This window comes from Sinocyclocheilus rhinocerous, unplaced genomic scaffold (genome assembly GCF_001515625.1).
Source record: "Sinocyclocheilus rhinocerous isolate Xijiao unplaced genomic scaffold, SAMN03320098_v1.1 scaffold82, whole genome shotgun sequence".
NCBI lineage: Eukaryota > Metazoa > Chordata > Actinopteri > Cypriniformes > Cyprinidae > Sinocyclocheilus > Sinocyclocheilus rhinocerous.
The window spans coordinates 1,146,286-1,161,468 of record NW_015644168.1 but is presented as its reverse complement, the minus strand read 5'-3'; the positions used below and the strand labels follow the sequence as shown (position 1 = coordinate 1,161,468).

General features: G+C 36.5%; 1 protein-coding gene across 4 annotated transcripts in view; it reads right to left on the bottom strand.

The window, feature by feature from the left end:
• Positions 1-2,315: 2,315 nt before the first annotated feature.
• aplp2 (amyloid beta (A4) precursor-like protein 2) overlaps positions 2,316-15,183 on the bottom strand; it is a 99,941-nt gene continuing 87,073 nt past the window's right edge. For 2 of the 4 annotated variants that reach the window (XM_016575737.1, XM_016575734.1), the window contains 5 exons: positions 14,252-14,287; positions 9,853-9,929; positions 7,494-7,550; positions 5,550-5,726; positions 2,316-4,148 (listed from right to left, as the gene is read on the bottom strand). In XM_016575737.1, the coding sequence (XP_016431223.1) occupies positions 4,047-4,148; positions 5,550-5,726; positions 7,494-7,550; positions 9,853-9,929; positions 14,252-14,287 (449 nt within the window). In that variant the 3' untranslated portion in view covers positions 2,316-4,046. The remainder of the gene's footprint in view (positions 4,149-5,549; positions 5,727-7,493; positions 7,551-9,852; positions 9,930-14,251; positions 14,288-15,183) is intronic. The other 2 variants (XM_016575736.1, XM_016575735.1) reach the window with 2 other exon arrangements.

The following is a 15,183-nucleotide window of genomic DNA, read 5'->3' as shown; positions in this document are numbered from 1 at the left end:
TGTGCTGTGCTGGATAAAGTCCGCGTCGTTTATTTTGAACTCGATATGTGTAAATTGGTTTTCATTTCGAGATAATTGCCATTTGATGCTCGTATGCCATTTCCCTCACAGTGCCAATGGGAATTTTCCGCCATTTCTCCCAACCAATGAAAAAAATAAAAAGTCTTCAAGGCCGTCCAATGAAAAAAAAGAGAGCGTGCCAATGACATTTCAAGCGCGTCACACAAGCACTTGTGTACATTTATGCACATATACATATGTTTCCTATAAATGTGTAATATATAACACATACATTATATTCATTATATAATAATACATAAATGTGACCCTGGACCACAAAACCAGTCTTAAGTAGCACGGGTATATTTGTAGCAATAGCCAACAATACATTGTATGGGTCAAATCATTAGGATGTTAAGTAAAGATATTAGTAGAAGACCTTTTGTACATTTTCTGCCGTAAATATATCAAAACTTAATTTTTGATTAGTAATATACATTGCTAAGAACGTCATTTGGACAACTTCAAAAGCCAATTTTCTCAATATTTAGATTTTTTTTTGCACCCTCAGGTTCCAGATTTTCAAATAGTTGTATCTCAGCTAAATATTGTCCTATCCTAACAAACCATACATCAATGGAAAGCTTATTTATTAAGATGTACACATCTCAATTAAAAAAAAATCGACCCTTATGACTGGTTTTGTGGTCCAGGGTCACAAATTATATATACAATCCCCTTTCAGGGTTTCTGATATTTCATAAATTAAGGCCTAAAAAGGTCTTAAATCAGAAAGTCTTAAATACATCAACTAATAGCATTAAATATCGCATGTACTGCAAGAAATTCTTCCTCAGTATTTTTCTAATTGAGATACAGATTGAACATGTGAATTGGTGTTTTCTGAGAAAAAAAAAAAAAAAGTTTATGCTTAAAACTGCACTGGACCAGACAGGACTAGCAAAAAGTGCTCGGCACTGACAAGTCATGGTTTTGTCTCACCAGGAGTGAAGGTCAGACTTGTGTTTATCATTAAAGGAGTGAGAGTTACACCGAGGTCTGTAGTCTTGAACGGGATTGATTTGGAGGTGGAGGGTCCATCATTGTGTGTCACAGCATCAGACTGAGCTTATCGTGTTACAGGGAAGACATCCTCCTCCAGCATGTGGTACCCTTCCTGCAGACTCACCCTGACATGATCCTCCAGCATGACAGAGCAAATCTGCAGTTTCAGTTTCTCTTAGTTGTTGAATCTGTGTTGAATGTTCATACAAGTATTTACACGTTAGAATAGTTCGGAATTTTTCACACAGAAAATGAAAATGTACTCACCCTCAGGCCATCCAAGATGTAGATGAGTTTGTTTCTTCATTGAAACAGATTTGGAAAATTTAGTATAAATTCATACAGCTGATAAAAACATCACAATAATCCACACGACTCCAGTCTATCAGTTAACGTCTTGTGAAGCAAAAAGCTGCGTGTTTGCAAGAAATAAATCCATCATGAACACATTAACTCAAACGTAGTCCTTTATCCATAATATTGCTGCCTCCAGTGAAAAAGTCATGTCTGAATTAGGCGAGAAATATGCACAGATTAAGCACTTGTACAAGCAAAAACATGTTGGTGGATTTTGATGAGAGAGGACAACAGGAGGTTGAATTTTTCCACTGGATTCTTATTATGAACTGCTATTTTGGCCAGAAACAATGGTTTAAGTTAAAACATCCTAATGATTTATCACAAACACACAGCTTTTCATTTCACAAGGAGGTGTTAATTGATGGACTGGTGTTGTGTGGATTATTGTGATGTTTTTATCAGCTGTTTGGACGCTCATTCTGACGGCACCCATTCACTGCAGAGGATCCACTGGTGAGCAAGTGATGGAATGCTAAATTTCTCCAAATCTGTTCCAATGAAACAAACTCATCTACATCTTGGATGGCCTGAAGGCGAGTGCACTGTCAGCAAATTTCATTTTGGGGTGAACTATTCCTTTAAAGAAGCTTGTAGCCACACCACATACCGACTGTTACTTTTCCAAGTAAATAAAATCAGTTTTGTATTGAAATGTATGTGCATATATAAAAAATGCAATTTTTTCATTATGAAATATGTAAGCGTAATTCATGCATATTTTATATAAAATGATATTTATATATTTTAAGTAATATATTTCATATTTAAAATGCTTTTATTTTATATTGTAAACTGAAATCAGACTACTTATTAGATATAAGAACATTCATACATTTTTTTATACTGGTATAAAAAGAAGTAGAATAAAGAAGACAAAAATGACACCAACATGGAAGTAGTGAATTTATTGATGTGTTTCCCACCTGTAACCAAGAAGCCATTTTCCACTGGATTCAACCATATTTTACTTCTAATATATGAACTTTGTATTATTTCCCCCTCACCCCTATGACCATTTCCACAATCAAGCAGGCAATGACAAGGTCCAAGATTGGAGCCATTTAGGTGCATAGTGAAAGTCACATACAGAAATACTGTCACAGGAAGAGGGGGAAAAAAATAGAAAATAAAAGAGAACTTAAAAATATATATCATAACATCTCATATAAGAACAATGCACACCACAGGTTGTCCTTGATAAAAGTCATGATTGCAACATCAACTATACAGGCATACAAAGACATTGCTAAGAAGGGGGAAGAGAGAGAGAGAGAGGAAAAAAAGAAAAAAAAGAATTTACTAAATTTTTTCCTTGCCTTGCATCGTAGTGGACATGCAAAACATTTCTTACACTTGCCTTGGCCTCCAGCTGAGTAACTTTAGTGCGTTTTTGCGTTTAATCATGGTTTTCAAGGGTATGTCCTTGTGGGACTTAAGCTATAAACTATATATATATCGTAGTAGTATAATTACAGTCGACTTTATGCTCTCTTTGATGTAAGCAATGTGTGCAAAGTATTGCCACACGATAAAACTCTCCATGCCAGTTCTCATTAGGCAGCTATGAAATAAAAATACAGTATAACTGCGATAAACCTAAGCTGAATGCAACATTTTATCAGGCCAGATTTACTATAAAAAGGGAGCGTTGGAGTGTGTGCATGTAACGGCAGGAAAAATAACATTCATTCCGAGTAAAGAGACATTTTAATGTGATATGGGAGACTGGAGGCCCCTAACCTTGTGGCCCTTCCAACCAATCATGTGCAGGGGCCGCACCGTTTATTGGTCCAAGTATATGACACCATAACCAAAAGATAAAAACAAATGACATAGTAAATGTTACTGAAATCGGGCACCTCTACATTCACAATCAGCCAAAATATCTGGCAGGCCGTCACGCCATTCAGTTCGAACCATTCATCGTATCTTACACAGGCGATGGTATCAGATGTTTGGACCGGGAATATCAGTCCTTTAATCTCAAAGTTTAAACCTGTAACCCAGCCAAGATTTAAGCTCTGGAAAAAAAAAAAATGACTATGAATAAATTGACCATCTACTTTTTCTATTTATGTATATATTGTGTGTTTTTAATAATTACAAAGTAAATGAATTAAGGATTTTCTTTTCATATTTTCTGATTCACTATACATTTAAGTCGTTACAAATAACCTTCATATACAAGCGATCTATTTAAAAGAAGTATATCCGGCGGCCAGCGATGGTGTAGACAAACTGCGGTCTCGTTTTGATTGTTTCGGCTTTGCTGTACCTCCATAGACTAGATCTCAACTTTATAAAATTAACATTTAAAATAACATTACAATACGTTCCGATTTCAATGACGGAAAATCAATTCCAGGCTAATTTGCAGAATCATGTTCTCCTGATTTAAAACGGTTGACTTTAAAATAAAATTTAAAAAAAAGTTACAACAGCATAAAATTGCGCTCCAACAGTAGCAGTATTAGAAGTAGTAGTATTAATAAACCATTGTTTTTTGTTTCTTTAAATGAACCAGAATATGCATTTCAAATGCATGAAATGATTTGAGAGCAGTTTTATAATTGGTCAGTAGTATGTTCACCCCTCTCTAGCTCCACAGCGCCCCATGAAGGCTAAATCTGCATTTGCTCCAGATATTTGTAGGTGGGGTTTTCGTAGCCGTGGTTCTGCATCTTACTCAGGTGACGTTCTTCTGGAGTTAGCATAGGATCAACCTGAAGAACAAGAGGAAGATTTAAGATATCAGTACCTACAACATAAGCACCTATTATAAAGTTTAGGAACAGTAAGATTTTTTGTAATGTTTCGGAAGTTGACCAAGGCTGCATTTATTTGATCAAAAATACAGTAAAAACAGTAATATTATGAAATATTTTTACAGTTTAAAATAACTGGTTTCTATTTTAATGTATTTTAAAATTTTATTTATTCCTCTGATTGCAAATCTGAATTTTTAGCAGCCATTACTCCAGTCTTCAGTGTCACATGATCCTTTCAGGAATAGTTCACGAAAAAAGAAAAATTACGCATTACGGAGTTTGTTTCTTCATCAGAACAGATTGGAAAATTAGCATTCCATCATCAAACGATCCTCTGCAATGAATGGGTGCCGTCAGAATGAGCGTTCTCATTCTGACAGCACCCATTCACTGCAGAGGATCCATTAGTGAGGAAGTGATGTAATACTACATTTCTCCTAATCTGATAAAGAAACTCGCGTTTCCATTACAGATTTGTGCAAAACTTTGGCGATATTTTATAAATGTCGATAAAAAGGTATTGCGAAATGACGGCGTTTCCATTAACCAATGTCATGAGACTTAAACCTTTTGCCTCTCGCGATAAGTCATGGCAACGGATTTTGCCGCAATCCGTATCAGAGCCACACTGCACCGCAGACGTGTGCAGTGTAAATTGTCTAAGCATTAATGGTAGGGAAAGCCCCTTATACTGGAGCGCGGCCACTTATGAAGTGTTTCTTGGAGGTTATAGTAGGCCTACATTGAAGAATGATCATATGACTTTTTACATACGCCATGTGACCTGTAAATGCGAAAAAGCCGTTTCCATTGCAGTTTTGCGAATTATTCCTTTTTCGCATTGCCTGAAAAACCACCTCATGCGAGCGTAAAAACTTTTTTGCGATATATGGTCGTTTTTGTGAAATTGACGCGTTTCCATTAGGCGTATTTTCAATTCGCAATTTGAAGGGTAATGGAAATGCGCCTACTGAGGGTGAGTACATTTTCTGCAAATTTTCATTTTGGGTGAACAACTGCTTTCAGAAATAAGTTGTGCTGCTCAATTTTGTGGAAATCATGAGATTATTTCACGAATAGAATGTTCAAAAGAACGGTTTTATCTAAAACTTTTGTTTTCAAAAATGTTACCGACAACAAACCTTTCAATGGCCGTGTATATTCATTAAATATTTTATCTAATTAAATGCATATAAACTCGAAAAGAACTAAACTTGCCCTTGCGTGCTCTGAGTGAGAGCATTATCCTTCACAGCGATTGAGAGAGTCTGTCTAGCCTGTTTGTCATCCTCCTCAAGGTAGCATTGAAAACACTATGAGTGAATGATGGAGCGTCATGTGTGACCGTTAACTCACCTCCACAATGCCGTGACTGATGGTGCCGTACTGCCTCTTCCTCAGCAGCACCAGACTGATCACAATCACGGTCGCTATGGCCACTGCGATCACCAGCAGGCCAATCAGAGCGCTGCTGCCGAAGCTGAAATCATCCACCAGGGGGCGGAACGTCTCCTGCTCTGATCCACGGCTGAACTGTGAGGGGAAAAATAAACACCAGTGTCATTTACACTCCAAAAGCACAAAGAGCCAAGACAAACATGGTTAACCGACATCTTAAAGAGCTGTCGATGCCGCTGAAGCAGGGATCTCATAATGTAACTTATGTACAGTGTGGCAACAGAATTGTTGTTGTGCCATAACTGGTACTAAATGAGAATCGAAAGAATTTGCTACAGATAGAGAGGAAAAAGAACATGTTCTGATGTTTTATGACACTACACATGAATATAATTTCAATTTCTGACATGTAAATCAAGACTGTACGATTTTTTTAAGTGCTTCTTAAAGGGACAGTTCACCCAAAAAAACTTCTTTTTTTTTTTTCCCCTGTGGAACACAAAAGAGATGCTTTGAAACATTCATACTGCTCTTTTCCAGCATTCACTCTTTGTGTTCCACCAAAGAAAGAAAGTCATATAGGTTAAGAAGGATACAACTATAATCATGACTACCACTATAATGTTTTAATAATTATTCAAATTAATTTAAATAGAGATGTCCATAATGTACTATATAATGATAATGGCATATGGCACAAAGGAAAAATATCTTTGCTATCACTTTCAGAATGAATTTTTCCAGCCTATGAATGTTAAAAACATTGACAGCTAATCAAAATCTACCAACTTTAAAGAACTTAAGCATCTAAAGGAATCGTTTACCCAAAAATGAAAATTTGGTCAGGCCATCCATGATGTAGGTGACATCCATGTTTCTTGGTGGTCATAAAATGCAAGTCAATGGCTACAGTCACATTGAGAGTCAAAAAAGCAGTATCAGGCAACACAAAATGAATACCCATGGCTCCTGACGATATATTGAGGTCTTCTGTGAAACGATCGATCTGTGCAAGATACTGAACATTATTACCTGTAAACCATAGACTCAAGCAAACAGGGAAGTCCAGTTCTTGCCTGATATGCTTTTTTGACTCAAGAGCCTGTAGCTGCTGACTTGCATTTTACCAATCACCAAGGCACATGATTTTAGCTGTAAATCTTTACTGTTCCACTGAAGAAAAACAGTCACTTACAGTGGTGGGCAAAATTATTAGAACACTAGTATTTTCACCAGCTACAAAATGGGTTTAAGTCAGTTATTTATATCTTTTGCTGTAGTGTGTCAGTAGGGAATATCAGTTTGTATATTGTATATTTTGGATGGCCTGAGGGTGAGTAAATGAAAAGTAAATTTGTATTTTTGAGTGAACTATCCCTTTAAAGTGTCAGATGGCATTAATGCAGCGCACGCGTATCGTCCATTGAAATAGGTATCATTACAGTTATCGTTCTTAGTATGAATTGGCCTCATATGATGACAATTTCCATTTTTGGGGTGGACTACTCCTTTAAGAATGAAACTGAGCTTTAACATGAATGAATGTGTTTGGTGGTATTGATCTGCTTCGCAAAGTGCTAAATGGACCGAATGTGCACTGACAGCCGTGACTGGCAATTTTCACACACAAATGTTTAGTGCTCAATTCCATTTGTGTGAAAGTCTAATGATGATGAACGATGACCCGTATCCACCGGACATGCTCATGCGATCGCATTAAAAACATGCACACGTGCTGTGGAAGCTTGTGGATGAACAATATAAGGTCATAAATGATATAAAACGGTCATTTGCTCACAGATAGAACAGAAGCAGACTACTGCAATCTCCCTCCAGCTCAAAATCCGAGACTGCAGCGTTTGACAGTACCATGTATTGGGCACAGAAGGGCGCTGTACTTACCAGAGGATCAACACCATTCAAAATCACTTCTTTAACATCCAGAGTCTCATCAATCACCTGTCAACACAGACAGGGCAGTCTCAGTTACTTCCTTGGGAACTGAAGAGTGAGTCAGTGTGGGTGTGTGATGTGCAGTGTGTGGTAGTTTACTGAAAAGGGCATTAGCGAATAGTCAAGATCAAGGGAACCAAATGAAAAAGATATTTGAAAATTGATTGGCAACTATTCTGACAATTAAGCTGACTCAATTGTCTGTGGTGGTCATGGTGCTGGTTTACAGCAATAGATAGGTATTAAATACTGTGAGCAAATCCAAAATAATTCATGATCTTTGATACAGTGACTATGTCCTTGTTAGAAAACATGGCTGGTTGCATTTAATGCAGGGAAGATAATCATTTTCATCTTGGTATTTTGCTATTAAATAAAAAACACCTCAACATGTATTGAAAAACATTCAATGAAGGAGCCATCAGAGCATGTTTAAAGGCATAGTCATTATTTACTCGTGTCATTCCAAACCTGTATAACTTTGTCTTCTGTGGAACACAAAAGATGATATTTTGAAGAACGTAAAACATCATCTTCCCCAGAAGAAAAAGTCATAGTGGTTTGGAACCACATGAGGATGAGTAAATGACAGAATGTTAATTTTTGGATGGACTATCTCTTTAATGTAGCTTAGATTCTCACAAACCTCTGATAGCTCCTCTATGTGATTTCAGAGAGGCAAACATGCAGAAATACTGTACAAACAAAACAAGCCGAACATGAGTCACATTCTTCAGAGAGATCATGCATTGCATGCGTCTAGCTCAGCCCTCCACAACCACACAGGCTCTTGTGTGAGCTGCGATTAGAGGAGACTGGAATGTGACTGGGAAATAAGTGAACGTGGCATGCAATGAATGCTGGGATATGAATGAGATAAGACTGAAATAAAGCAGATTTGTATATCTGAAAGGAGATAGCAGTGACTGCAAGGCAGCGGAAGAAGTGCTAAAGTTTTAGGTAAGGTTCGATTTTAGGCTTTGGTTCAACTATAGATGTTTAAATAAACGAAGTACGCAAGAAAGAAATCCAATCATAACTCAACATGCAAATAATATGACAATGAAGTATATATGAATATAACATTGAAATAACGAGGTAAAAGTTAAGAAATTAAAGTTAACATTTACAGAGTTTGATATTTATTACCCTCTCAGTCTACAGCACTTTCTAAAGGCAAGTCAGAAATCATGAGACTAATTGTGATTTTATTTGTTTGACAGCCATTGTTTTTAATAGTAAAAAACTGTGTATTTTAGCCTATCACTAGCCTCTCACTGCAGGTTGTACCGTCTGTGCTTGCTTTGGAACAAAATATATTGTAAAAATGGGGCTAGAAATACATTTCTCGTTATATTGAAAAATGTAATCTAGCATCTGTCAATCTAATACTGAGAAAATATTTTCCAGAAAGTAGTTTAATAATTTTGGCTAATTTGGTGCAATGACAATATAAAAATCCAATTTAATTCTGTCAACAACGTATTGTCTTACAAAGGGATAGTTCACCCAAAAATGAAAATTCACCAGCTCCTGCGTCAGCAGCACCACATGCATGTGTCGTGGTACTCTTGTGAATGCGCATCGAAGACTGACATTTTTGTTTTATTAGTAGTATTAAATGTAGTATTCTCGTAGTTTAAAGTTACGGTTGAACCACTGATGTGGACTAATTTAACGATGTCCTTACTACGTTTCTGGGCCTTGAACGTGGTAGTTCTGTTGCCGTCTATAGAGGGTCAGAAAGCTCTCGGATTTCATCAAAAATATCTTCATTTGTGTTCCGAAGATGAATGAATGTCTTACGGGTTTGGAACGACATGAGGGTAAGTAATTCATGACAGAATTTTCATTTATGGGTGAACAATCCTAATAATATAACCTTTTTTACAAAGTATAAATAGCTTTTATACATTAGATAGCCGTCTTTATATTTTGAAAGAGAGGTGACCATCATATTTGGGGGTCAAAATGTTTAACCCCCCCCCAGAAAAACTCAAACTAGTGCTGCCTTGCAAATGCAGTAAAGTCAAATAAATTCATATGGCACAGTTATAATTATGAGACCATCGTTATATAAATAAAGTTTACAGAGCATGTGGTCTTTATTAAGTAAATGTTCCTCTAGGTGTATCATGAAGCCAATTCTTGATTTTATTATTAGCACTTAAACTGAACGTGTTTGAAAATCCTGCATTTTTTGTTTTTGTTTTTTTGTTTATGTAATTTCAGTCATGAGAGTTGGCACAGTGTTCGCAACAGATCACTGAAGCGTGTGTGTGTGTTGGAGGCAGACTGGTGGGCTCACCACATTTTCGTTGATCTTGCTGTTGATGACTTTTTCCTCTGCTCCAATCAGACCATCCAGACTGTTCATGCCAGAGCCTGCAGAGGGAACAACCAATCAGAGACAGGAGGACCAGATGGAATCTTGCATATCGGAATTAATAAAACTCAAATGCTTACAAATATGTCTTTGACCAACAGTAGCTGCAATTAGCTAAATAACCTCAGCTTCTAGCACAATCCAAATCGTGACCAGAATCCTGCTGCCTTGCAGTTTTTATTATTTATTTGTTTTCAGTCGGGGGGGCGACACGCCAACACAGACTCATTCATTAGTCATGCATTTATTTAAGTGTATGAAGTAGAAGTTCAGAGTCCTCCTGGATCAGTCCAGACAAGCTCAGAGTAAGAGGTGTGATCTATTGTGGTCAAAAGGTCTCTTCCTGGTAGAATTAGCGTCTTGGGACATCCTGTGAGCACTTGTTTCCAGTAACAGCTCTATAAATATACATCCTCGCCCCACATATTAAACAATTAAAGTCAACACGAAACTTGATACAAAAACTATTTTACTTCCATAATGTGACATTTCTGAGTGAAACAAATGACTAGATGGTCAAACGTGGTCTTTCCATACAAGAACCAGTAATCAAGACATTTGAGCTTCTACATGTTGGGAACTCAGATGGCAATCAGGATGTGGAGGCTAATGTTCAAGTGCAAGATGACAATTAGTTTTAAAATGTGACATTATTACATTAACATTTAAAAGGTCTTAACTATTTCTACATTCAAATGTTGGCAATTTTTTTAAAGACAGCATTACCCACAAAACAATTATTAAATATCTATTTGGCTATTAATTACATACAGGGTTATTATAGTTAAAAACTTTAAAAATATGTAACTAGAAATAAAATGTGTTAAAATAATAAAATGTTTAATAAAATTTTCATTTAGTTTAACTTGATATACTAAAATAACCTGATAAAACAAACTAAACTTGAAGTAAAAATGGATAAAAACTATATAGGCACATTAAATAAACTAATTGAACATATTAATAAAAACTATAATAGTGTGTCAATGATACTAAATAAACATTGATTATATATATAAAAAACAAAATAAAATCAATAGAAATTAAACAGCATGAATAGCATTTTTCTGTTGTACTACAACAGAGGTAAACATTAACATGCTAGAAATTTCCAAAGACACCTGGCTAAAATAAGTCTTGGTTGCATAATATCACATTGGAAATCTCATTGGTCGACAGAAGAACAATACCCTCCACCCACACTCATTGTTTGACTGTCAAAGCAGCAGGTCACTGATTCTAAAAGATTAACTATGTTCAGAGGCTGTCACAAGCTCTGGAGAGAAGGGCTTACAGCTTAACCATGCACGACTGAACCACTAACCACCAGAACACACACAGTCAAGCTACTTCATAACATGGAGGTGAAGTGTGTCACCAAGACAATTAGACTTTACACATGAGATGAGACAACAAAAACAGCAAGACCAATCAGATATTGACAATTATGGAAGAAAATGCGACCGGTATCTTGTGGGTGCTATTTTTGGTTTCTAATGCATTCTGAGTGGTTTTCTAGGTAGTTTCTAGTGGTTGCTAACTAGCTCAAGTCAAAAGAGCCCAACCTCAAGTCTGTTTGCTAGATTCGAGCCCAGGGGCAGAAATTAACAGGGGCTTGGGGCAAAAATACCTCTAAAATTTACAAAAATAACCCACAAATTCAAGATAAGGTGGCAAAAAAATGCCCCATTAAAATTAAACTAAATCTATTACAGCAGTTGCAGTAAAAGTGACATGTGTGAAAAGTGTTGATTGTGGCATTACATTTAGACACGACTCTGAATGCAATGGCCAACCAGAGGCGTTTAGATTAGTCTGAACTATTTATATGCAGTTGTTGTGTGAATACATGTTCGCTAACTTTGAGTAGCATCTAACTCAGTGTAAATAATAATGTCAGATACAGCTTCTGTTACACCTTTGAAGTGTAAAGACGGATTTTGTTGCTGTTGATTAAATTTGATCGATAATAGTATTTGGATTGATTATTAAATTTTAGTATTGGTTGACATAAAAGACAACACAGATACTTTTAAAGGGTTAGTTCACCAAAGAAAAAGAAAACAAAAATAACGACTTTATTCCACATTTTCGTCTCTACTTTGGATGCGTGTTCACGACAGTATCATGACGCGAGCGTGTGGCGGCGCCTGCGCTGACCCAGATCCGGCGTGATGACGTCATTACGCCGGATCTGGGTCAGCGCCACCACACGCTCAAGTCATGATACTGTCGTGAACGCGCATCTACAAGTGACACAGTAGAGATGAAAATGTGGAATAAAGTCGTTATTTTTGTTTTCTTTGCGCAAAAAAGTATTCTCGTAGCTTCGTAACTTTACAGTTGAACCACTGATGTCACACGGACTACTTTGTCGATCATCTTGGTACTTTTCTGGACCTTGAACGTGGTAGTTACCTTGCTGTCTATGGGAGGGTCAGAGAGCCCTCAGATTTCATCAAAAATATCTTAAATTGTGTTCCGAAGATGAACAAAGGTCTTACGGGTTTCGAACAATATGAGGGGGAGTAATTAATGACAGAATTTTCATTTTTGGGTGAACTAACCCTTTAATAAGGTAATTATAAAAACAGCCCTTACAAGCAAACAAAAAAAATGCCCCTGAGAAATCAATTCCAGTGAACAAATATTGCCTCTTAGTGGAACAGTTCATTTCTAACACTCTACGAGTCCTTTTAATGTAAGTTATGTATTTGATCAGGCCTCTTTTCAACAAGCCGCATGATTTGAGGTATCATTCTTGTCTGTAGTATAAATGATACAGTATAATTAAATAGGGTTTGGAGGTTGTTTAAATTGCTAACCATAAGTATCAACAATAGTAATAGTGAATTGCAAGCTTCTACCACTAATATTTTAAGAGCAGGTTTATAGGCGAATTCATAAGGGGTGGGACCACAAGGTTAAGCGGTAAACAGGTCGATGTTCCAGTTGTACAATCTGGGGAAAAAAACTGGCCATTGGTCAGCTAAACAGCGGTCCTGCAACAGAACTACTAAATTAATGAGCTCCTATCATGAAAGCGCAAGATAACAGGAAAGCGACGAGAGGAGACCCAATAAGTAGCAAATGAGTCCTAAGGATCTGTCGACAGAGAGCTGGTTCTGAATCAGGTTATTTGTCTTCCTGACACAGGCAGGTAGTGAGGCAGCCATAACTGCTTTAGCAGTACACCGCACATTTACATTGGACTCGTTCTCCCATCCAAATGGCTAATTAGCTTAACAAGCTGCCTGGACTTTTCATTAAGCAAAGCTCTTCCGGCCAGACATTGAGGGATGGGATGTTTGGTCTCTCCATCCGAGGGAGTGACTGAGAGGAAATTTAGAACAAGATGGCTAACAGGGCTGAAGGGACGGACAGAGCAAAATCATGGGGTGGAAATACAGTAAAAATATGAGGACAGATGGGGAGATGAGTCAAGATGTATGCAAGGAGGGCTGGGTAAAAAAAAAAAATTGACAGAATAATCTACAGTTAAACAATCCGATATAGATTCTCAAAATCCCAAAATGACAAACAATCCTTAAGTAATAATAATAGTAATAATTCGTCTTTTTAAAATGTATTATTTGTTTATAAAAAATAATATTTTAATTTTTAATTAAAAATAATTAATTTTATAATTAATTTGAATTCTAATGAAATTATAATAATTTACTTTTTTGGTATTTAAAAAAATACATTTATTTCAAAACAATAATATTAATCTAGGACATGGCCACAAAACCCTCCACATTTTGTGTGTGAACAATACCAAAAAAACGTACTTTTTCCATTTAGAATGGAGTTTTTAATAATCGTTTATGATCATAGTTTTTAATATGCTCTTAATATGCTCATAATGCATGTAATGCACTTTAGCGGTCACAAAAATACTGTCTAATATTAAAACAGGCATCCTGACATTAGTGAAATATTCTAAAATTGAATCAATATCGGATGGAATCAAAATGAAATATACAGGTGCATCTCAATAAATTAGAATGTCGTGGAAAATGTGAGCCAAAATCATCACAATTAAAAGAACCAAAGACTTAAACTACTTCAGTCTCTGTGCATTGAATTTATTTAATACACGAGTTTCACAATTTGAGTTGAATTACTGAAATAAATGAACTTTTCCACGACATTCTAATTTATTGAGATGCACCTGTATATATATATATATAAAAATATAAACATTCAATACCCAGCCCTCTATGCAACAATTACAAAAAAAAAAAATGAAGAAAGCGCAAACATTTCAGCGGCTGAAGAAAGAAAGAAAAAGAAACAGAGAAAAGCAGCAGAGACCCACCTTTCTTGAAGGCACGTGGGGGTTCAGAGAGATCGCCTAGGCATTGTGTACAAGCAAAAGACAAAACAAGAAAAGATTGGAATAGAAAAAGAGAAAATAACCCAGGTGAGTAAAAGAGTAGTAAGTCAGGCTTATCAAGCTGTGTCTGCGGACGGAGAGAAGAATCCCGCAGGGACAGAATGATAAAGAAAAACAAATCAAAGAACAGGGGAATGAAAGACCCAGGATGTGTTTCTGGACAGGCCTGTCATAATGAAAGCCCTCCTGGGCTCTAATGTGTTTATTACATTGCTCTTTTTGTATATCGCATTTTAATTTCGCAGTTTCCTTAAAGGCTTGGCAGGCCCAGGCAGGACAGTGAATGAGCAGGAATGGGCTCAAAAAGAGAGAGATTTTCAAAGCACTTGGCTGCAGCGTGACGCCAGAGCCTCAGGCTTTATGATTTCAGCTGAACTTCAAATGGCGTGGTGTTTAAGGCGATGCCAATGGGGATTCAGGCAAGCTTAGATAAGCAGAAACCTATGGCCCGAGTGCAATATTTGTACTTCGGTGCTTCATTCAGCATTTAGACAAGTTAACGCGGACAGGACTCATGCTGCCAGAGAGCTTCACCTGAACGGCTTTGAGAGAGAAGCTATGAGCAGACCTCTAGTACTGGCTCAAAACAGACACTTTAAACAAGAGCCAGCCATAGAAAAACACGTGAACAAGGTACTGGTGGCTTAATGTTTCCTGGAAAACTTCCAATCACATTTCACCCCAAAATAAAAAAGAAAAAGTTATTTTGCATGAAGAAAATTATATTTTATAATTTATTATAATATATTTTATACATTATATTTTAATTAATATATATTTTAATATTTATATAATAAAATAATATTTTTGTACTTTCATAAAGTCACAAAGCAAAGACCATAATATATGCTTCA